Source organism: Geotrypetes seraphini, chromosome 12 (assembly GCF_902459505.1).
Source record: "Geotrypetes seraphini chromosome 12, aGeoSer1.1, whole genome shotgun sequence".
Taxonomy (NCBI): Eukaryota; Metazoa; Chordata; class Amphibia; order Gymnophiona; family Dermophiidae; genus Geotrypetes; species Geotrypetes seraphini.
This window is the reverse complement of record NC_047095.1, coordinates 114,958,794-114,983,854: the sequence shown is the minus strand read 5'-3', so window position 1 is coordinate 114,983,854 and position 25,061 is coordinate 114,958,794. Positions and strand designations below refer to the sequence as shown.

Genomic DNA, 25,061 nt, shown 5'->3' with positions numbered 1-25,061 from the left:
AGCGGCAGCGGATAGCCAGCAAGAGATAGTGCTACCGCTCCTGCTTTAGGAAGGCTCGGAGGGAAGAGTCAGGAGGTCAATTTTTCTTAAAATTGAATCAATTTGAATTGATTCATGTGATTCGAATCTGTGAATCGATTTGAATCGTGAATCGGGCAGCATTAGTATCTAGGTACAAGGTGAGGCTAACATGTTATCATGTTCAGAGGGCAATCAGGTGGAGTAAAGACATACATAGTTTAGGGGTGGAGACTCTGGAAGCATAGAGAGCATAGCAGGGCACGGACTGAAAAGTATGTTGGAGGTAAAAAGAGGGGAGGTCAAGCAGTAATATAGACTTGTTCATCTGGCAGTTTATATATCTGTTCTTATCGCTTGAGGTCTTCATTGTCCTGGTTCCTTGTAACTAATTTCAGGCTCAGAGCAGTTAACTGAAGAGGATAAGGCAGCCTTTCTTTATGAAATGTCTTCTGAAAATCCAGTTGTCTCCTTTATCTATAGGTTTATTCACATCCTCAAAACATTCTGTTAGATTAGTAAGCCACAACTTTCCATTCTTAACATTGGTTCCTCCTGATTAAAGCATGTTTGGGGTTTTGTTTTGTTTTTTAAGTAAAACCAGTAATTTTGTTTCTAACAATATCTTTCCCTGTTTTACCCAGAACTGATGTTTGAGTCACTCCTTGAAGGATAGGTTACAAATTACCAGTAGTAGGTATTCTTATTGTATTTGAGTGCTCTTAGAATTCTGAGGTCAATACCATCAGGTCCCAGTGATTTGCTATTATTCAGTTAGTTTGCCCTAGCACCTCTTTCAGATTCACACTGATCTGTTTCAACTTTATAGGCTAGAAGCATCTGAGAGATGTGTAACTTAGAAGTTCTATATCTAATGTTCACAGGAAAAATATGAAATCCAGCTAGATCCTTTAAGGAAGAAGCTACAAGAGATTCTAGAATTTAAATCCAGTGAAGAGAAAAAAGCTGAAAAGCTGAAGGTATGTATCTTTTTCTCCCTCTGAGGTGCTTTCAGCAGAACCATTATTCTTGTCAAGATATCAATAGCTTCACCATAATTAATTATTGTCAAATAATTTTTATTGAGCTCAGCACAGCAAAGATATAGAAACATACACATTGATAAGCGAAAGCTCAAAGTTTTGAAATGACAAACAAGTCCCCACCAAACAAACCCACACACACCATCCAACCCCCCTCCCCCCTCCAGCCCAGTCCTCACTCCAGCAGCAGGATTATATAAACATACCAGAAATCAAGAACAGTGAATCAAATACAATACAAGTTAACAAAAACATATAGAAGAGATTTAACGGAGTCATAGTGGTCCAAAAATGCTCCCACACTAGTTGAAAGAACTGCCCTCGAACCGAGGCAAAATCCACAATGTCTCTATGCTCCCACATCAACAGGGTGTTTGTTTCAATTTGAAGCCCTGTAACATTGGATAGAGTTTCTATTTATTTGACATACTGTGCTGGACATATATTGGACCTGATTTTTGGTTGACTTAATGATGCTTGACTTGCTCACAGTATTAAGTACAGTTGGTCACATGCTATCGGTGCACTGATTGATGAAGGTGGGAAATGTAGGGTATCATGTTTCAGATTTAGTTTGTAACAGGGACATAGATCACAGAGGTTAGTCATGGAATCCTGTAACACCAAGGGAGTTGGGATCTGGAGTCCCACTAGGTTAGTGTTATCCTCTTGTTTAATTAATATCTGTATGTGGCCTTTGTGTGAGGTAATAGAGCAGACAGGAACACCATTGCATTTAAAAATCCATGTGTTGAGTTCTCCAAGTGGTATAAGGGTCCCATATTTTGTTGAAGGATATACTTTGAAAGGGACTCTTCTACCTTAACTGGTGAGTTCAATACTGTCAGGAATACTTGAGTTTTGGCTATAACCGCATATCATCCCCATGATGTTTGGCTGCCTATATGTGGTTGGCATGGTGGATTTAAGCATGTGCGACTGGGGTCCGCACAGACTGGAGGATGCGGCTCCAGCAACCTTGTTGGGCAGACTGGATGGCCCGTGCGGGTCTTTTTCTGCCATTTACTGTGTTACTGCATTACTCTGTGTTATATATTGTAGAGAGAGGCTCTTTTCTTACATATAATAAAATTATTCAGTGTCTCTGATATTTCTTTTCTTTGCTCCGATCTGTTGAATTAGTGTGAGACAAAGACCAAGAGAGAGAAAATCCAGTCTGAGTTTGAAGAGTTGCATCAGTTTTTGAATGAAGAGCAGCGGATCCTTCTCTCAAGGCTGGAAGAGGAAGAGAAGGAGATTCTGCAGAAGGTCAGGGATAATGTGACCCAACTAGAAGATCAAAGCTCCTCCCTCAAGAAACTGATCTCGGAGATAGAGGAGAAGAGTCAGCAGTCAGCAACTGAGTTACTGAAGGTGAGACAGCCCAAATATGTAATACTTTTTTAAAGTTGTGTTTGTGTGTGGGGAGGGGAGTGGTCACGGTTAAAAACCTGAGAGCAAGAGAGCTGAGAATCTAATTCCTGCCCACCCATTTTCCTAATAAATCCACCCAAAATCTGCCATCTGGTCATGCTACTGCACTGGCTCCCCTACTGTTGAACTGCAGATACCCCTCATGAAACACGTTAAATACACACACTCATACTGCATCCCAACATACACAAGTCCCTACTCCCACACCTCAGACATCTCACCACAGCAAATATTCCCCACATATTCTTAATGTCCTAGGTACCCTCAACATACCCCACATATACTGTCCTGCCTTACATACAGAACCCCCAGACCCACACCCCAATATCCTATCACCCATTCTAACACAGATACCCCTCAATATTCAATAACCTCCTACCCGATTCTCTGGAATTGGAGTGCTTCTCCTGGCCCCCCATTAGCTGGAGAAATATGGCATTATAGGGGCTCACCTGGGGCCTATTCAATCCTAGTTGCACCACCTGGGGCCCATCCACACCCTTCCCCTCATACACACCTGAACACCAACAAAACCAAGGAGATCTGTAATTCTGTCTATAGAATACCTGCAGTGTAAATAAACACCTATATTAAGAAATAAAGGGGGCAGAATCCACAAAGAAATATATTATTATACACACCTAAAGTGGAAACAATGTGACTCCAATTGTCTTATTATCTAATTGTGCATCAATTCAATGGATACTTCATATGGAGGAAAAATCCAAGGTCAAAAAACCCTCTGAAAATCGATACTTGATATTAAACTGCACAGTAATAGAAACAGCACTTATTTCATGTCCCTTATGTCCCTACGGAGTATCTCCATTTCACCAAAGGCTTCTTCATGAAAATTGGACAGCTGCGCACATTGCGACTTTTCATGCAGCAACAAATCTGAAATGAAAACATTGAAGATTGAAAAGGTCAACTTATAACCACGGCACAAAGGATATTGTTAGCCATGCACTCAGGACTGTTCTTCCTTGATCCACATCCCTAAATGGCCACAAACTGATTTAAAATGCCAAGCTAAACTCGAACGCTCAAAATGTACCAGTCACAAACATCCTAGAGACGCCACCAAAATGCAGACCATTGGATGTTGATGTTCAAGCCAGACGGCTCCACAGAATTCAAACGGTGTATCCATCTCTGTTCACTTTGCATACGTTTCTTATCACGATCACCACCATGTGTAAGGGCAGGGATATGGTCAGTTACAAAACATTAGGCATGCAAGAGACAGTCCCTGCTTGAGAGAGCTTACAATCTAATTATGACAGACACACAGGACAAAGAGGGAGTAACATAGTAGATGACGGCAGATAAAGACCCGAATGGTCCATCCAGTCTGCCCAACCTGATTCCATTTAAATTTTTTCTTAGCTATTTCTGGGCAAGAATCCAAAGCTTTACCCGGTACTGTGCTCGGGTTCCAACTGCCGAAATCTCTGTTAAGACTTACTCCAACCCATCTACACCCTCCCAGCCATTGAAGCCCTCCCCAGCCCATCCTCCACCAAACGGCCATACACAGACACAGACCATGCAATTCTGCCCAGTACTGGCCTTAGTTCAATATTTAATATTATTTTCTGATTCTAGATCCTCTGTGTTCATCCCATGCTTCTTTGAACTCAGTCACAGTTTTACTCTCCACCATCTCTCTCGGGAGCGCATTCCAGGCATCCACTACCCTCTCCGTAAAGTAGAATTTCTACTGAACCTAGTGCTCATGTAGGGAATTAGAGGGGGCTGATGAGGCAGAAGGGGTAGGAGGCTATAGAGGGAATGACAAACAGATATGTTGGTATGATTAGGATTTAAACGCAGCTTCCAGAAAAGTGGGCTTTCAGCCTGGATTTGAATACTGCCATAGATGAAGCCAGATGTACTGAGTCAGGCAGGTTGTTCCAGGCATAGCAAGGTAGAAGGGATGGAGACGGGAGTTGGCACTAGAGGAGAAGGGAACCGACAGGAGAGACTTATCTGACGAACAGAAGTCCTGGGGAGGAATATAAGGAGTAATAGGAGAGAGACTGAAGAGCTGCAGAGTGAGTACACTTGAATGTCAGTAAGAGGAGTTTGAATTTTATGCAGAGATGGATAGGGAGCCAGTGAAGCGACTTGAGAGAGGAGTAATGTGAGCATAGCGACACTGGTGGAATACGAGGCACATGGCAGCATTTTCAACTTATTGGTGCTGTATATGTTTATAGTGACTGCTATGTAATCTGTAGAATATACATGATAACAATCGCGTTTTCATTTCTTTTTTAGGATGCGAAGGTCATTCTGAGCAGGTACAACTGTGTTCTGATTTTATTTTGATATATTTTATTTGTAAATTCTTACAAACTGCCTGTTAGCCTGGAAGTTATTGAAGCGGGTGTTCATTCAGGTACAGTAGGACTCAGAATCTAAGTTTATACCTGATGCAATGGAGGGTTCAGTGACTTGCCCAAGATCACAAGAAGCTGTGGCGGAAAATATGAAATAGCAGCCCTGAAATATTGCTGTAGGTCTTGCATGTCTCCAGGGACTGAAGGATGATGGGATAGAGACCTGCCAGGTATATCACACTCTGGGCACTCTTTGTGCCGAGTCTCACCTTGGTGCTATCATATAAGAAATTCAGCAACTGGGGAAAGCATACAGCACATAGCTTAAGGAGTTCTGCACATTATCATACTATTAGAAAAACAAACACTTATAGGGAATAGACATAAACCCCTGACTCTATAACAGGTCGTCTAAATTTAAATGCTTTAATCCACAGAGTACTTTTATCCCTGTGTGTAACTGAACACACATCTATATATATAAAATCGGAGGTATGTGTGTGTGTATGTGCTGCGATCAAGCAAAAACGGCTTGACCGATTTGAACGAAACTTGGTATGCAGATCCCTCACTACCTGGGGTGATATGTTCTGGGGGTCTCGCAGCCCACCTTCACACGTGGGTGGAGCTACAAACATAAAATCAGATTTCACCCATTCATGTCAATGGAAAAAATGTAAAAAGCTGCCATTCTCACAGTAAATCAAAAACGGCTTGACCGATTTGAACGAACCTTGGTATGCAGATCCCTCAGTACCTGGGGTGATATGTTCTGGGGGTTTCGCGGCCCACTTGCACACGTGGGTGGAGCTACAAACATAAAATCAGATTTCACCCATTCATGTCAATGGAAAAAATGTAAAAAGCTGCCATTCTCACAGTAAATCAAAAACGGCTTGACCGATTTGAACGAACCTTGGTATGCAGATCCCTCAGTACCTGGGGTGATATGTTCTGGGGGGTCTCTCGGCCCACAACTCTATGTTGCTTGCTCAAGGGTGGGTTCCCCCATCAATTTATATGTTCTTGCTCCTGGAGGTGAAACTAAAAATTTTGTTTATAATCACGTTTTGCGTTAGTTGTATTGTATTCATTTTGTCAAATATTTCACATTATAATTTGAATATTGTACTTTTTATTAAGCTGTAAAACAATAATTTCATTCACCACTATAAAGTATCTTTATTTGAATCCATTTACAGTGTTATTGCTATAATTAAATACCCGTGCAACGCCGGGGCATCAGCTAGTAAGAATATAAGAATAGCCTTACTGGGTCAGACCAATGGTCCATCAAGCCCAGAAGCCCGTTCTCACAGTGGCTAATCCAGGTCACTAGTACCTGGCCAGAACCCAAGGAGTAGCAACATTCCATGCTACCGATCCAGGGCAAGCAGTGGCTTCCCCCATGTCTTTCTCAATAGCAGACAATGGACTTTTCCTCCAGGAACTTGTCCAAACTTTTCTTAAAACCAGCTACATTATCCGCTCTTACCACATCCTCTGGCAACGCATTCTAGAGCTTAACTATTCTCTGAGTGAAAAAAAATTTCCTCCTGTTGGTTTTAAAAGTATTTTTGTGTAACTTCATTGAGTGTCCCCTAGTCTTTGTAATTTCTGACGGAGTGAAAAATTGATCACACTTGTACCCGTTCTACTCCACTCAGGATTTTGTAGACTTCAATCATATCTCCCCTCAGTTGTCTCTTTTCCAAGCTGAATGGCTCTAACCATTTTAGTCTTTCCTCATATGAGAGGAGTTCCATCCCCTTTACCATCTTGGTCCCTCTTCTTTGAACCTTTTCTAGCGCCACTATATCTTTCTTGAGATAAGGAGACCAGAATTGAACGCAATACTCCGTAGAGCGATACAGGGGCCTTATGACATTCTTAGTCTTGTTAAACATCCCTTTTTTAATAATTCCTAGTATCCTGTTTGCTTTCTTGGCCGCCGCCGCACATTGGGCGGAAGGTTTCATCATATTGTCTACTATGATACCCAGATCCTTTTTTGGGGGTGCTAATCCCAAAGGTGGACCCTAGCATCCTGTAACTGTGATTCAGGTTATTCTTCCCAATGTGCATCACTTAGCATTTATTCTCATTAAATTTCATCTGCCACAGTCAAACATTTAGTGGGATTCTATAAATAAAACACACAAACAGCTTACCATTTAAATGTAAGGGGGGGGTGGAGGTCGTTTACAGAGCAGGATCATGAGTGGGACATAGGCAGGACCCTCATTTCCACTCTGTAATTTAAGTGTGTAAATGCCATAGACCTAGTATAAGCGTCTCTGCCTAAATATCAATTTATGCAAATATTCTGCGATTGAATTTATGCATTTAAGTGTCATTTTACAATGGCTCATAGCCCACAGTGATAGAACTGCCTGCAAAATCATCTGAATTATTAGTAGCACTGAATAAATTCAGCATTCTCTGAAGACCTGCGAGGTAAGTTCTCCCCAAAATCTCTACCACTCTTGTAATTTCTTCTCAAAGTCTCAATTATGTAAACAGCTCCCTAAATTGTAATTTTCCTGGAAATGTCCAGTTATCTTCTGTTGTAATCCGCCTAGAACTGCAAGGTACAGGTGGAATAGAAGTTACTAATGTAACGTAATAACAGCAGCGTCTCTGCTGCTTTACATCTGACCCTGTCTCGCCTCTATCCCTGGGGGTGAATGTTTCCCAGAATAATCCCAGTCATTCTCTTACTCTCAGGTGTCAGACCATGGAGTTTCCAAGACCAGAGGCTGTTTGTACTGAAGAGGAAAAATGTTCCCTCCTGAGCTTCCTTCGCCAGTATTTTATTCTGAAAGATCTGATCACAAAATATAAAGGTAAAAAACCATTCCATTCTTACAGTCGTAATTCATCAGCACAGATATTAATAGAAACATAGAAAAAAGCAGCAGAAAAGGGCTATAGCCTACCAAGTCTGCCCATTCCAAGTATCCCCTCCCCTGAATTTACTCCCTTAAAGATCCCACGTGAGTATCCCATTTTCTCTTAAAATCCGTCACGCTGCTGGCCTTTATCACCTGGAGTGGGAGTCTGTTCCAATGATCCACTACTCTTTCGGTGAAGAAGTACTTCCTGGAGTCGCCATGAAACTTCCCTCCCCTGATTTTCAGCGGATGCCCTCTGGTGGTCGAGGGTCCCATGAGCCAGAAGATATCATCTTCTGACTCAATGCGTCCCGTGATGTACTTATATGTTTCAATCATATCTCCCCGTTCTCTTCTTTCCTCAAGTGAGTACAGCCGCAATTTTTTAAATCTTTCTTCATACGTGAGATCCTTGAGCCCCAAGACCATCCTGGTGGCCATTCGCTGAACCGACTCGATCCTCAGCACGTCCTTTCGGTAGTGTGGTCTCCAAAACTGACCACAGTACTCCAAGTGAGGCCTCACCATGGCTCTGTACAACGGCATCATAACTTCAGGTCTCCTGCTGACGAAACCTCTGCGGATAGACTATGGACATACAATCACTCTACTGATATAAATACTTTTGAGTTCCTTTTGCCATTTCTCAGCTTAATTTTATTTTATTTTGTTTTCTTTTAGGAAAACTTTCTGCAGAATGGGGTAAGAATTTATCACTTTATTCTTCAAATTTTAAACTTTTATTCAAGATATCTCTGTACTTTGGGAAAGGCAACCATTTCCTTTGTAATTAAAGTACAGTAAGCTAGAAACAGAAATAGCAATTATAAAAATAAATAAAAACACTTCTGGACCCAGGAAGTTTCTGGTGCTGTAGGATTCTGGCATTATGCTACTGAATGAATCTCCAGTATGAAACGTTCAAGAATTTATGAACGATTTTAAAGTAAATTACTTTCATATCCTCCTTACTTATAATAGATTGGGAACATAAATGCATTTTTTTCTTCTATTTTGGGGAACAATGCATTGGGAGTTTGGATTAATAGTGAGGTTGGTGGAAACTTCCCACCTCATTTGGCACTGGTTTTCATTCTCTCAGCCTCCCCCCCCCCCGCCCCCTCTCCTCTCCCCCCATACTAGATTCAGCATCTCCCTGTTTTCTCTCTCTCTCTGGTCTTGCTTATCCCCCTCTCCAACCTCTCTTATTGCTAGAACTCATACTCCAAGGTGGAGCAACAACAGCATAAGAGAAAAAGAGAAATTAAAGGGGAATTTTTGATATGACATCCAAATCTGAGTCTGGGCATTTTGCGGAAGACACACAAAAATCCAGTAGTAAACATGACCATTTTCAAAATTGCAGAATGTCTTGGGGTTGTTTCAAAAATGACCATTTTCAGATGTGCGTCTATCTTTTTGAACCATTTTCAAAAACATGTCCAAAAGAAAAATTCACAAAACAAACCTCGGGGGCACTGCAGTGAACTTCACATAAAAAGGCCCAGGTACACATCTCACCATAACTCCCTTATAGTGTATGGTGGGCCCTCTAAAACTCACCCAAAACCTACTAGACCCAACTGCAAACCACAACAATAGCTCTTATGCCTGCAGGTATCACCTATATGTAGGTACAGTGGGTTTTGGATGGGCTTTGGATTGCTCATACCTTCCATCAAAAGTGTTCTATTTAGAGTGGGATATGGGCCTGGGTCCCCTTCTCTGCAGTCAACTGCACTGGCCACCAGGTTCCTCCAGAAACCTGCTTGCTGCTTCCCTACGACTAGCCATAAGATCTGAAGTTGGCATACAGGCATGTATGTACTGTTTAATTTACATCATTGGGGGAGGTGGGCAGTGTTTAGTGATCACTGGGGGAGTGTGCGGAGGTCATGTTTACATCCCTCCAGTGGTCTTCTGGTCAGTATGGGCAACATTTTGCCCTTTATTTGTTGTTAAAACAGGTCTAGCTCCAAATGATGCCCTGGACATATTGTTAAATGTTCGACCATGGAAGAAAATGTCCAATTCATAAGCCAGCCCTATTCCTACCCACACCATGCCTCTAACAAGCCCTCTTGAGATTTAGATGAACTGCGGGTGGGACCAATGAGATGTCATAGTAGGGAACTCTGGAGATTGGTTTGGTTGGAGTTTGGGGGTGGGTTTGGTAGGTTGTGGGGACATATAGTTATTTAATTATTTAAATACCACTTAGATCCTAAGTGGTTTACATTCAAGTACTTTATCATATTTCCCTATCTGTCCCGGTGGGCTCAAACTCTATTTAGGGTACCTGGGGAAATGAGAGGACTCATGTGTTGGGGACTCATTCTAGCTGTTGGGGAGCAGAGTGGTGGGGGTGGCTGCACATGAGGCCTTAACTGATGGAGGGACAGGGAAGGGTCACATTTAGAGAGTCATGCGGAGCACATCGTTGTAGTTTAAAATAATCAAAGTTTGTGAATCAAAGGCAAAAAGTTTTCCTTCCGGGCTAACACAAGGTATGAATACTGCAATTTTCGGTTGCAGTATTCATAGTGTATTAGCCCGGAAGGAAAACCTTTTGCCTTTGATTCACAAGGAAAAATTATGTTCTTACCTGTTAATTTTCTTTCCCTTAGACGCAGCAGATGAATCCAGAGACCAATGGGATAGCTCACATCTACCAGAAGGTGGAGATAGAGAAACTGATTAACAGGTGGTCCTATTGGCTGCCACTCCTCCTGTTTATCCAGTATAGCTCCTTGCCCAAGCATCCGTAACCATCAATAGGCATAGCATGTAAAAAACTTCTTTCCCATAACAAATCTCAAAATGCAATAATACAGAAAACAACCTGCCATAATAACAAACTGCAAAAGTTGCAAAAGAAAAAACCGAGAGACAATATCCAGAAAGGGTGGGGCTCTGGATTCATCTGCTGCGTCTAAGGGAAAGAAAATTAACAGGTAAGAACATAATTTTTCCTTCCCTAGCAACAGCAGCAGATGAATCCAGAGACCAATGGGATGTAGCAAAGCAATCCTCAATCTGGGTGGGAAGCAAATGCCGCCTCCGCAACAACTGAAGCACAAAATGCCCCTACTGCATGCGCCCCCACATCCAAGCAGAAATGCTGAGAGAAAGCACTCTCGGAAGACCAATTAGCCACGAGACAAATCTCCTCCAAGGAAAAAACCTCTGGGCCGAGCCCAAGAAGTAGTCATTGCTCCGGCAGAATGGTCATGAAGTTCTTTCGCCAACCGCTTCCCTGCCAGCAAGCAAGCATAAAGAATGTCCTCCTGGACCCATTGAGCGATGGAGGCTTCGGACGCCGCCATATGTTTGAGGCGTCCCTTGAAGAATACAAAAAGGAGATATAAACAACTAAAAGTCGTTAGAAACCGAGCTCGCGGAGAACGCTACGTACGTATCAAAAAATGCAGTGAATAAAAACACTGCTCCCAATTTCTCCTCTCAGGAAGAAGGAAGGAAAAGTGAGCATGACATAAAAGAAAGGATGACACACCCCTAGAAAGAAATAGTGGTACCATCCGAACTGATACCCCATATTTCGGAAATCAGAAATAGGAATCCCTGTTAAACAAGGCCTGCAACATAGAAAACTGCAGAGCTGAAGCCTTGGCCACAAGAAACCCCATGTTCAACGGCACAGCCCTTTAGAGTCCCAAAAGACAAGGATGAAATGAAGCCTTCGGTAAACTGAGAAGAAGTACGTGAAGATTGTACTCCAAACCGGGCTTTCTAAGAGGCGCATGAATATACCGCACTCTGTTTAGGACCTGAACTACATGAAGCTGAGAAGTAAGCGAAGAGCAATATACCTAGCCCTTGTAACAAGCTAAGAATGGCACTAGAAGCTGAAGGGAACTGAACGCTAAGCCCTCGGCAATACACTTGTGCCAAAAAGGAACTCTGGAGTGGTTCAAACGTTAAGAAGCACCCAAGAAAGGAAAAACCTCCAAAAGGAAGCAGAAGCCACAGGAGAAGACGTCCGTACCACCTGGATAAGAGAAGAAACAACCTGCTTCGCATAACCCTTACATGTCAGCCAAGATTTTTCAAAAAACTAGGTCGTAATACTAAAGTAGTACAAATATCCATGTTGATCGGACCCTAGGCGAGCAAAGCCAGAGATACCAGGAAACTTCTTAGCCCGGCTGTCGAAAGACTCATCAAATCCGCATAGTAAGGATGGTGCCGCCAATCCAGAGATTCTACAAATACTGTGCCCGGAAAGCGAGTTCAAGATGGCAAATCCAAGCCATCATCAGCCAGCGGAAAACACTGAAAAAGAGAAGGCAGAGGCGAGAAAGGAGCCATGCAGCTACCCCCCTCTAACTCCCACTCCCTGGGCCCGCCGAAGAAGCTAGGAAGCTTAGAATTGAGAGACGAGGCCATGAGGTCTAGGTCAAGGAGATCTCACGTCCATAAAAAGAGCTAGAAAGCCTGAGCCACAAATCTCAATATCCAGGATGCAGAAGATTACACTATTACTAACATGCACACTTTTCAGAGTGTACACAGCGCTGTACACTGTAACATACAAGAAATGGGCCATGCTCAGATTCCACGGAGAGAAAGTCTATCCAAACTCTTATCCTGATCCATAAAAGGATCTGCCAACAGAAGACGAAGATGAGAGTCCACCCATTGAAGCAGACCAACTTCACCTGCCAACTGAGTACAACACCTACTGCCCAAGCAGTAGAGAAATACCCCCATCCTAATAGTGACCAAAAGGACCCTTAGCGGCAATCCGGAAGAATGATCTGAAGCTCCAGAAAGGTAGCCTGACCCTGCTCAAGAGTAGAAGAATGAACAAGTACTGAGTCGCCTCTGAAGACCAGACTCCTGGAGCTGAGGATGGAAGCCACCGAGCCCCCCAACCCGATAGCCTGGGATGGTCGGTGGTCATGAGCTAGTCCAGCAAAGACCGAGGCATGCCTTGAAAAGAGAAATCGCGCTGAGCCACCAAATCATACAGAGCAATGCAGGAGGAGCATACCAAATAATTGGAGCCCTGAGATACCGGGAATCACCGGAACAAAAGCGACTGCTGTAGCGTAAGAAGGGGAAAGCAAGCCGAAGTTCCCAGTGGAGTCAGCAATATGGATCCCAGAAACTGTACAGAATCCCATACTCTTGGTCATGGTAAGCGAAGAAGAATACCAATCTGAGACCGAGACCCCACGCCCAAGTCTCTGGAAAGAAACACATGTCTCTCCTATATGAATAAAAACATTACCCCGATATACCTATAAATAGTACAGGAGAAAAGAGCGCTGTGCAAATTCGAAGATGCACGTGTAAAGAACTGAGGAAAAGATACCACCCTTTTCGTGTCAGTCAAATGGCCCGACTGGAAGTCGTCCGAATTAAGCAGGCAGTCAAGAAGAAATTAGATGAATCGCCTGGTAGCGCCAAAACGGTACCACCGCCCACATCACCTAAAACGTTCTTGAAGCCTTGGGTAGGCGAAATGGCATTTGCCAAAACCGAAAGCGCTGCTCCAAGAGAGGCAGGCAAACCAAGTGCCGATTCGGAGTCCATAGAGAAAATGTAAATATAGCCTCCCAGGTTGTCTGCAGAAATGTGTAACCCCGAGAAACTAATTCAACGGAATGGGATCCAGCCTGCCCAGTGCCCCCGTCTCGGGCACCATGCAGTAAGTGGAACAACGTCCCTTAGTTCCCGAAGAACTACAAGAACTGTCCTGAGGACCAGTAACACTGAAAAGGGAAACACAAAACATAGAGACTCCAAGAACGAACTGGAAACCTGAGGAGGATGCAAAGATGCAAGCATCCTGAAAAATCTTCACAGCCCCTGACCTGACATTATAGCGTCTTCTCCCTCATGAGAAAGCCTGAAGAGTCATTGGAAGAAGTCAAGATCCCCTCAGAATGAAGTGCAGAAGGTCAGGGAATGGCAGGATGAGACTGTAGGATCTGCAAGAAGATTCTCCTAGGAAAAATCAAGTTTCACAATGTAAAGAGGAATATACGAACCATGAAAACAGTACTAACCCCATAAAACATGAGCGAAATACGTATGTCCTTTAAAGTGAATACGTACTAGACTCAATCAAGATGCTGCATCTACCGCCCCGTGGAAAACAACAGCATCCTTACAGGTATCAGACAAAGCTCACATCGCTAATGAGAGCTTCAGGAATGAGGCTAACAGCCACATAGCGCGTGATTCTCCGCGGGTTTGATAGAATAGGTAACTGGCTCCTGGTTAAAAGGGGCTGTACAGCCCTTCCTGTCTGGTCAGGGGGCCCGTCTAGCATGTGCCATAAGAAAATGGTGACAGGAGAAACCAGCGTGATAAGCATGGAAATCTGAAGTCCAGGCCCCCTCAGAAATAGAGAAAGAGAGTCCTGGCCACAGGAAGATGCGCAGTGTCATTATGCCCATGGAGACAGCCCGAACTTGGAAACTGTTTGTACTACCTTTAAGCATATATATCCTGTGCCACTACTAGACACATGCAACTCAGCACAGAGGCCCAAATAAGGACAGTTACCAACAGACAAAGGCTCAATCTGCAGGGACCCCAAGAGAAACAATGAGATACCTGTGTGAAATACATGGCACTATCTTACTGCTGATCTCACCGTGCCGTGAGTTGCCGTATGTCGCCCCAGTTCGGAGACAAACCGAGACTGGGCGACCTAGCCCAGGTCAGAGTCTCTCTGGTAAACCTTGAGTGCTAACCCCAGAGTCCGATTAAACAAGCAGCTTCCTTCAAGGGAGTACAGCAGGAACACAGACATAGACATATAAATCTGCCCAAGCTTGTCCCAAAGCTGGTGAAACACATACAACTTGTCTGAACCGGAAAGGAGAGAAGCCCCGGCATACCCTGACCAAAGTCAGCTGGAAACAAACTACCGGAACGCTGCAGCTCTCCCGCCATCGCCGGAGACCCAAGCGCACGCCTGATTCTTGCTGACACGTGGTCGCTGCATCAACGCTACTAGAAACATAGTCAGATTCGAGCCCCGCAAAATTTACCCTGCCGCGGCTTGCATAGAAAGAAAATCAGACTTGGGGAATAACCAGAAGAACGGCCCACAGCGCCGGAAAAAACATGTCCCATCTCATGTGCGCTGCTATAAACCGGCACCTGCACAATCAGCTGCACATGGCCGTGACAAACACCGATGAAAGAGAGCCTCAGAATAAACAGGACTACTATTGCTGCACTGAAACCCAACAATGAGAACAAATAAGAACATGAAATCGCATCGCTACTGCCGCACTGTAACCAACAAGGAAACCAAGCGCGTGCATGCAAAGGGTGGGAAGCCCGGCTCCCTCCACGGATTTCTAGTCATAAAACTTAGCCTCAATAAAATATCCATACCTTAAATGTACGATGACCGAACCCACAGTACAAAGACTCCCAAACAGAACCTGAAATTCAAACAACAAAACCCAGACATACTCACAAGCTTGTTAGGGCCGGTTGAAGCCAGTTTGCAGCAAAAGCATGGCAGAATGTAGCAACTGTGGTCTTTTTTTTTTTTTTTTTTTTACAGAGAAGGGAAAGAAGAAAAAAATTGAGACCCAGTCAGACCCTCAAGCAATGGAGGGAGGGTGAGACAGGGACCTGGGGGGGCCCAGGTGTAACCCTAAAGCCGGCACCGTTCAGCTGGACACCCCTGTCTCACTGAAGAGAAAATCTCAACAGGAGAAATAGCATTGCCAGCTCACTGAAGAGAAACTTCAACAGGAGAAACAGAATGGCAGTCTCACTGAAGAGAAACCTCAACAGGAGAAAATAAAGTTCCAGTCACAGCCAGAATTCAGGAGCTAGTTGAATAGCGACCTTTTCCTGCTGGGAGATAGAGAATACTGGATAAACAGGAGGAGTGCCAGCCAATAGGACCACCTGTTAATCAGTTTCTCTATCTCCGCCTGCTGGTAGATGTGAGCTATCCCATTGGTCTCTGGATTCATCTGCTGCTGTTGCTAGGGAAACTTTGATTATTTTAAACTACAACGGTGTGCTCCGCATGACTCTCTAAATGTGATACATCGGATACCCTGGACCCCTGAGAAAGGAGTGTTTCTCCGAAACACGGACCGTGTTGGTCCATACTCCATGCATAAGAGAGCCGTATTCTATGGATTACAATTTTTATATAGACTTTTAATAAAGATTCCTGCACCTTGAATGTTCTACTCATTCTTTGTTCTTGGTGTTCGCCTTTCACAGCAGAGCCGTTGGATTTTTCTTTCTTTGGAACAGGGAAGGGGACATGTGGACTTAGGTGAGGGTTCCTAGGGTAAGAAGGGTGACAGAGAGAAGGAGGGTTTTGGGAGGCCCTGTGCTATGGACATTTAATTGGTCCCTGGTTTGTGCCTCTTAGGCATGTCTCCCACAACATCCTGGCCTGTGAAGCTGACAGTGGTCTATCCAATAAGTGTGGGTTAGGGGGTGTGAGTATGTAGCTGTTGGAGGGGCCAGGGATGCTGTGAGGGCCACTGTGCTGTCCTTCTTGCTCTCTTATTTGTCAGATGAGAGTATGGTGTAGGGATTAGAACTGAGGTGCAACAATGCAAGGGTGGGGGTCTGCTTTTGTTTTTTTCAAATCAGCTCTTGTATGGTAGTAGATATCACAGTGTGGGATACTGTGAGCTTATAGATTGCTGGCTGCTGGTGGGCAAATGCCACCCCCCTCCCCTAAGGCATGCCATATCATCTCATTGTTTGGGTTGTAAGAGTTGTGGGCACATTGAAAGGGGGACCGCTGCACACTGAGGGCAGGGGTGCTGTTGGGGGTACGTACATTCAGGCCTGAGCTGCAGTTTATGCGCCGATGTGATTGAAATCGTCCTGGCAGTGACTCGCGGTCACATTGCACCCTAAAGCAGGTGTTTCTTTATAGGCCGCCCACTCTCAGAAGCTGACGGGCGTCCTATATAGAACTGGGTCTAAAGCCGCCTAAATTAAACCTGATTCTCTATGCTACAGACACTGATTAGAAAATTGGGTTATTGTAGACGCAGCCGCTAAGCTTATTGCGGCAAGTCGTCCTCCCCCAAAAGAAATAGGCCGAATGCTGAACGAATGCAGCAGGGGGGATACCCAATCCCTCCTGCTGGAGCACCCCCCACCCCTGAAGATTGCCGGCAGGAGGGTGCCTAATCCCTCCTGCTGGAAACCCCCTACTTCCCACTGTAGATATCACGATGACCCCCAGGATGTGTGGAACCCCCCTCCCTGGACCACCCTCCCCCCGCTAAAGTTTAATGATAGATGGATGGATGGACGGGTCTTCCCACCGTCCTTCTGGCAGGCCCACCTCCATCGAAATGAGGTGGGCTTACTCCTTCCCAGTTCACTGGGGAGGGACCTAAGACCTGATTGGCTCAGGTGCCTACAGCCCCTCCTTTCTCTTATCAAGTAGCCTCAGGAAGGATAAGGAGAAGACAAAAAGCTGGCTAGGAAAGAATGGGAACAGAGATGCTGGCTTGGGGGAGGGGGTGCAGGGTGGCTCAGTGGGATAGGGAGAGATAGTGTAAGATGCTGGTTGTGGGTGTTGTGGGGGAGGAGATTCTGACCTTTGAGGGGACAGAGGAGAGTGACAGTGAGATGGATGAGTGAGAGATGCAGACTTGAGGAGGTAGGGGAGAGAGATTGGCTCAGGGTTGGAAGATACTACACAGTGAGAAGCACAGAAAGGAGAAGAGATTCTAGATGGGGCAGAGCATAAAGACAGGGACACTGAACCAATGCTGGGCATGGAGATGGACAGACATGGAAAAGAATGCTTGATGAGGAGAGACCACTGAAATAGGAGTATAAATAGCGTGACCATTTATTTTTTTAATTAAAAAAGGATATCTATTAATTGTCAGTCCCGCCCCCAATCCCACCCTAGCCCCACCTTAATCCTGCCCTAACCCCACCCCAACCCACCCTAGCCCCTCCCCCCAATCCCGCCCACAATTTCTTCTATTCATTTTTTATGTATACATAAAATCTTATTAACTCATAATGGTAACCTTAAAATTTTTTTTTAAAAACTACAAATCACACTATATGCAGAGAAAATGTTAATTATCATTTATATTTGGGGGGTTTCAAAGATGTCAAGGCAAATGACTTTAAAATATGCAATGTCACCTCAGTAACAATAGAAAAATAGACAAATATAGTGCAAAATATAGACAGCAGATATAAATTCTCATGGCTGGATCTCAATACACAAAAGAGTTCCTCGAGGAGCAGGACCTTCCCACTCCCCCAAGGGAAACCCCTCGGCTGCCCTTGAATAAGGTCCTTCATCAGACTTTGCTTAAGAACCTGACTTCACCTCTTACAGTCACAGCGGTTTCGTCCAAGATGGAGTCCAAGTATAGGACGATACCACCCAAGGGTTTCGAGAAGGCTCAACTCTCCCACCAGTCTTTACTGGTTGAGTCTGCGCTCAAAAAGACGCAACCCTCCCGAGTTTCTGTGGCGGTCCCGCCCGGCAGGGAAGGTCGGACCCTGGACAAGTTTGGTCGTCGCCTCTATTCTAACTCCTTCATGGCAACCAGGGTTTTAAATTATGCCTTTACCTTCTCATCCTATCTGCGTGGCATGGTGAAGGATCTGCCCCAATATCGCGAAGCCTTGCCGGACTCCCGCAAGGAAAGGTTTGACAAGTTTATGTCCAACCTGCTCAATTACGCCTGTACCTTTTTCATGCTGTGTACGATGCGTTTGAGCTGGTTTCGAGGGTGTCGGCTTTTGCGGTGGCTATGCGCCGGTTGGCGTGGCTACGCACCCTCGATATGGACCCGAACCTGCAGGAACGCCTTGCGGACTTACCTTGCGTGGGGTCCGAATTATTTGATGAATCCCTAGAGGCGGCGACCAAACGGTTGTCGGAGCAGGAGCGCTCGTTGGCCTCCTTGGTCCGTCCGAAACCTAGGGCCACCCTGCAGAAACCCTTCCGGCTTCCTCCGAGGCGTTACCCTCAGAAGTCGACGCCGGCCTTTTCTAGGCCTCCGCCACGGCGTCCACCTCAACAGGGAAGAGGGGGACAAACGAAACCTCCGGCGCAGGCTGCGTCCAAGCCAGCGCCGTCCTTTTGACGTGCTATGCGGATGGGGCCGGCCCCCCTCCGCAATCGCGCCGGTCCCCCTTCCCATAGGGGGTCGACTTCGGTCCTTCTATGCGGCTTGGACCGAGATAACATCCGACGCTTGAGTGCTCCGGACCGTCTCCGAGGGCTACTCTCTCAATTTTTGGTCTGCGCCACCAGAACAGTCACCGGGGGCTTGCACATACAATCGGACCCAGCTCCCCATCCTCATTGCAGAGGCCAGGGCCTTGTTGAGGCTTCGAGCGGTGGAACCTGTACCCCCCGAGCAGCGGGGGCGGGGGTTTTACTCCCGTTACTTTTTGGTCCCAAAAAAGACCGGGGACTTGCGCCCCATTCTAGACCTCAGGAAACTCAACAAGTTCCTGGTCCGGGAGAAGTTCAGGATGCTGTCACTTCCGGTGTTGTATCCTCTTTTGGAGGAAGGGGACTGGATGTGCTCCCTAGACCTGAAGGAAGCATATACCCATGTTCCGGTGCATCCCACCTTCCGCAAATTCTTACGGTTCCAGGTGGGCGAGTTACACCTCCAGTATCGGGTCCTCCCCTTCGGCCTGGCGTCGTCCCCTCGAGTCTTCACGAAGTGTATGGTGGTGGTGGCTGCAGCCCTAAGGTCTCGGGGGCTTCAGGTCTTCCCATACCTGGATGATTGGCTGATCAAGGCCCCAACCAGGGAGGGGGTTATCTCAGCGACCCGACAGTCTATCATCTTCCTTCAGCGACTGGGGTTCGAGGTAAACTTTCCCAAGTCACAGTTGTGCCCATCCCAATCACTTCAATTTATAGGCGCAGTGTTGGACACTGTTCGCCTTCGTTCGTTCCTCCCTCCTCCTCGGTTGGAGGCCCTGGTTCGGTTGAGCCGTCTGATTTCTCGGCTAACGGTTGTATCGGCTCAGCGCATGATGATGCTTCTGGGCCACATGGCGTCTACGGTCCACGTCACTCCGTTCACCAGACTGCACCTGAGAATCCCTCAGTGGACTCTGGCATCTCAGTGGCGCCAGGATTGCGATCCTGTCTCTTGTCTCATAGCGGTGACTCCTTCTTTGAGACGATCGCTCCGTTGGTGGACCGACTCTTTGAATCTTTCCGGGGGTTTGCTCTTTCTCGTTCCTCCGCATCGCAAAGTTCTGACCACGGACTCCTCGGAGTATGCATGGGGGGCCCACCTCGACGGCCTGCGGACCCAGGGCCTGTGGTCGGCGGAGGACCGACGCTGTCACATCAATGTGTTGGAGCTCCGTGCCATCTTTCTGGCGGCTCGCGCATTCTGCCACCTCCTTCACGATCAGGTAGTGCTCGTGCGAACGGACAACCAGGTGGCCATGTATTATGTGAACAAGCAAGGTGGGACAGGCTCTTGGTCCCTTTGCCAGGAGGCCCTGCGCCTTTGGGAATGGGCGATCTCCCAGAACATCTTCCTGCAGGCGGTCTATATCCAGGGAGAACGGAACTGCTTGGCAGACAAACTCAGTCGGCTTCTCCAGCCGCACGAGTGGTCACTCAACTCCAGAGTCCTGCGCGAGGTCTTCGACCGCTGGGGGACTCCGCAGGTGGACCTGTTTGCCTCCCCAGAGACTCGCAAACTGCCCCTGTATTGTTCTCGGATGTACTCCCTGGACCGTCTAGAAGCGGATGCCTTTCTTCTCGACTGGGGAGGGAGGTTCCTTTACGCGTTTCCTCCTTTTCCCCTGATCTTGAGGACGTTGGTTCGTCTCAAATCATCCAGAGCCACTATGATTCTCATTGCGCCTCGGTGGCCTCATCAACACTGGTTCTCCCTGCTTCTTCAACTCAGTGTCAGGGAGCCTCTGCTTCTGCCTGTGTTTCCCTCTCTGCTATCTCAGAGTCGGGGTTTGCTGTTGCATCCCAATCTTCAGTCGTTACACCTGACCGCTTGGTTCCTTTCCCCTTGACCTCGGTCCCGGTTTCTCAGTCGGTGAGGGAAGTTTTGGAAGCCTCGCGCAAGGTCTCGACCAGGCTTTGTTATTCCCAGAAATGGACCAGGTTTTCCTCCTGGTGTTCCTCGCGTCATCTGGAACCGGACTCGGTCCCGGTGTCTTCGGTACTGGACTACTTGTTGCATCTATCTAATTCAGGCCTGAAGACGACATCCGTTCGGGTGCATCTCAGTGCCATTTCTGCTTTCCACCGTCACTTGGAGGGACGTTCTCTTTCGCTTCATCCTCTGGTGTCTCGTTTCATGAAGGGTCTACTTAACGTTTGTCCCCCTCTGAAGCCTCCTCCCGTCGTTTGGGACTTGAATGTGGTCTTAGCTCAACTGATGAAACCTCCCTTTGAGCCTATCGACAAGTCCCTCCTGAAATTTCTTACTTGGAAGGTGGTATTTCTGATTGCCCTCACATCTGCTCGACGGATTAGTGAGTTGCAAGCTTTGGTTGCGGACCCGCCTTTTACTGTCTTTCATCATGACAAGGTGGTTCTCCGCACCCATCCTAAATTTTTACCTAAAGTTGTGTCTGATTTCCACCTCAATCAGTCCATTGTCCTTCCTGTGTTCTTTCCTAAGCCCCACTCCCATCCTGGCGAGACGGCGCTCCACACGCTTGACTGTAAGAGGGCGTTGGCATTTTATCTCCAACGTACCAGGTCTCATCGGAAGGTTCCTCAATTGTTTTTGTCCTTTGATCCTAATCGTTTAGGACATCCGGTTTCCAAGCGCACCTTGTCCAACTGGTTGGCTGCTTGTATTTCTTTTTGCTACGCTCAGGCTGGTCTTACGCTCCCGGGTCGAGTCACGGGGCATAAGGTCCGGGCGATGGCAGCTTCGGTTGCTTTCCTCCGTTCTACTCCTATGGAGGACATATGTAAAGCTGCCACTTGGTCTTCGGTTCATACGTTCACCTCCCACTACTGTCTGGACACTTTGTCCAGAAGCGACGGCCGGTTTGGCCAGTCGGTGTTACGTAATCTGTTTTCCTAAATTGCCATCCTCCCACCTGCCCTTTTTTGGTTGGCTTGGAGGTCACCCACATGTGAGAATATGCTTCCTGCTTGTCCTGGGATAAAGCACAGTTACTTACCGTAACAGGTGTTATCCAGGGACAGCAGGCAGATATTCTCACAACCCGCCCGCCTCCCCGGGGATGGCTTCTTTGCTAGTTATGGAACTGAGGACCACGAGGTGGGATGCGCCCTCTAGTGGGCAAGAAGGCATGCACATGCGTGGTGCAGTGTAGCAAACTTGAAACTTCAATCAAGTTTGCTTGAAAAGCTGTCCGCGCTGGGGCTCCGTAGATGACGTCACCCACATGTGAGAATATCTGCCTGCTGTCCCTGGATAACACCTGTTACGGTAAGTAACTGTGCTATTTAAATTGATTTGGGGCCCGTTGACATCTTTTATTACTTCATTATAGTTGGCTTTTGTCTTTAATTTTTATTTCCACACACATCCAGGGAAGGGTGAGAGGGTAGGGGTGGGGTGGGGGCTATTTCTATCTTAATTTTAGCCCTTTGAATATATACATCCAGGGTGGGATTACAATACTATTTTAAATAGGGAAAGGTTATTGAAAGAACCTATGTATTTGTGTTTTTATTGATTAGTCATTGAGTGGGTGGGATAAAATGTTTTTTTCTTTTTTTCCAATTCTTTATTTATTTACAATAAGTGTAACAGCAATTATAACATTTTAAACTCAAATACAACACTTAATATTCTGTTAAAATCCATATCAGAATTTATCCCCCTCCCCCCTAATCAATAACATTCTTTAAATTCAAGAAAACCTACCATAAACCCCATTCCTATATACCTTATTTAATATTCAAATAAAAAAACCTTCCCCCACTCCCCCCATCCTGGATGTTCATTTTTAAGGGGAAAAATAATATTTAATCATTACAATATTTTGTTAATTGCTCCCAAATCTCCTGAAATTGAATGTGCTTTTCTTGATTTATTATATGTTTATTTACTTGTGTATTGCACTGTTAATATTTGGAAAATCAATAAAGAATTTCAAAGAACTACACTGGGCTAAGGGATCCTTTTAATAAATAGTGCAGATTAATGGAATTAGCATGCACTAAATGCTAAGAAGTCCATTTTGTAGCATGCACTAAGCTTTAGTAAAAGGGTCCCTAATACAGCTCCCCATTTGAAAACAAATTAAAAAAGAAATTTTACTGGTGGTGCCTGTAGTTCTAGCGTTGTTTTAATGTCCAGGTAAAACTATTAATTTGTTTTCTCTAGAATGCTACTGCACAGAAAACAGGCCTATAAAAGCAAGAGCGTGCTTTTGTTATAGTTTGTATAATCCTAACTTTGGAAAGCCTTTAATAATTAATTAATGACATGACTCCACAAAGATATATCCTGGGTGTGCAATAATTTATTGTGTAAAATGTGATTCATCTTTTCTCATTGAGGGGCTTCAGGAATATTATGAACCACTGAAAACACTTCTGCAAAGGGGAAAATTGTTCAAAAGGGAAAACTGCAGAACAAACCCAGCTAATAAAATTCCACAGTGGATTCTATACTAATTAATTATTGCCTCTGGAAACACTGTGAGCAAAACTGCAGCCATATAGGGAATTAGTGAGAGCTGAGGGAGATGAAATACTGTTATGGGAACATGAGGGACCAATGAGGAGACTTGCTATATGCAGCTGGTGAGTGAGTCAGCCAATTAGAATCTTTGTTTCATTTAGGAGACTCATAGGACAAAATTACTGCTTTGGTAACTAAAAACACTGTTTATCTGCAAGTTTTTGTCAGGAATAGCCAATAGCAGAGTGTCTCTCACTAGCTAAGTGACTGTGGAACCTGCCAATGAGAGTAGAGGTTGGTATATGAGGAGCCAATGGAAAGTCTCTGCTCATGTTTATTAATGTGTCTCCTCCCTGCAGTGAATGTGACTCTGGATCCTGAAACTGCTCATCCCCGTCTCATCCTGTCTGAGGATCGGAAAAGTGTCAGAGATGGAGACACAAGACAGAAGCTGCCTGACAATCCCCAGAGATTTGATCCTTGTGTCAGTGTCTTGGGGTTTGAGAGCTTCACCTCGGGGAGACATTACTGGGAGGTGGAGGTGGGAGACAAGACTAAGTGGGATTTGGGGGTTTGTAAAGATTCTGTGAACAGGAAGGGGATGATCAGAGTGACACCAGAGAGAGGATACTGGGTAATGTGTCTGAGGAATGGAGATGAATATGAGGCCCTCACCTACCCCAGCACCCTGCTCCCCCTGAGAGTGAGACCCCGGGCAGTGGGGATTTTCCTGGACTATGAGGCAGGAAAGGTCTCATTTTACAATGCAGATAATAAATCCCATCTCTTCACCTTCACCGATACCTTCTCTGAGAAACTCCATCCATATTTCAGTCCTTTTCTCAATTTAAAAGGTAAAAATGCCGGAGCTCTGAAAATCCGACCAGTGCCAGACTGGGAGTGAGAGCTGGGCTCAGGGGTCTGATATTTAATCTGAGAGCTGATTTCTTAGACTGCTTTGGAGTTCAGGCTCATATAAAAACTGGGATCTGATTTTCCAGACTTACATAGTGCTGCTAGACATACCGTGCATTAAACACATAAGAGAAAATGTACTGTTGAAGCAATATAAGGGTAAAAAATATTAATAGGAAACAATTAAATCATTTCAGCGATTTCAAAGAAAAGAATGAAGTTTCATTAATAGCTGAAAATGTGGAATCAGAGCCTATGAATATGAAGAGGAGTCTCAGTGAAACTAAGAATGATGGACTTTGAAATAGAGCCTGTGAATGTGAGGAGCGTTCGGTGACACAGTGAGAGTGACAGAGATGGGATTAGAGTCTCAGAATGTGAGGAAGGGTCATAGGGCAGGATTCACTAAACCTCCAAACCGTGCACGATCCGTTTCCTATTGCATGCAGGCCGACTGATTTAGTAAAGGCTTGCATGCAAATGGGGACGATCGTTAGCATGCCCTCTACATGCCCCCTACCCACGGCCAGAGCGATCCCCGCTCATGCGCACAACCTGACAGTAGTGACAGGAGAAGCAGCCTCCTGTCACCACTGTCAGGGCCCAGCCCAGATCTCTCTTGCCTGCTCCCGGACTCTCCTGCTCTCTGCTGCCGTTCCCTGCAGTGCAAGCCCTTAGTTTTACAGTGGACCTGCACTGTGGAGAACAATGGCAGAGATCAGGAGAATCCGGGAGCAGGCAAGAGAGATCTGCCCGACACCCCCCTAAGCCCCGATCTCT

General features: G+C 45.7%; 1 protein-coding gene across 3 annotated transcripts in view; it reads left to right on the top strand.

Moving 5' to 3' along the window:
- Window positions 1-24,796, top strand: part of LOC117346599 (E3 ubiquitin-protein ligase TRIM39-like) — a 30,331-nt gene extending 5,535 nt beyond the window's left edge. The window contains exons 2-7 of one of the 3 annotated variants that reach the window (XM_033916430.1): window positions 903-998; window positions 2,205-2,435; window positions 4,779-4,801; window positions 7,568-7,686; window positions 8,416-8,436; window positions 23,726-24,796. In XM_033916430.1, the coding sequence (XP_033772321.1) occupies window positions 903-998; window positions 2,205-2,435; window positions 4,779-4,801; window positions 7,568-7,686; window positions 8,416-8,436; window positions 23,726-24,270 (1,035 nt within the window). In that variant the 3' untranslated portion in view covers window positions 24,271-24,796. Of the gene's footprint in view, window positions 1-902; window positions 999-2,204; window positions 2,436-4,778; window positions 4,802-7,567; window positions 7,687-8,415; window positions 8,437-23,242; window positions 23,696-23,725 lie in introns of those variants that run through there. The other 2 variants (XM_033916432.1, XM_033916431.1) reach the window with 2 other exon arrangements.
- The last annotated feature ends 265 nt before the right edge of the window (window positions 24,797-25,061 follow it).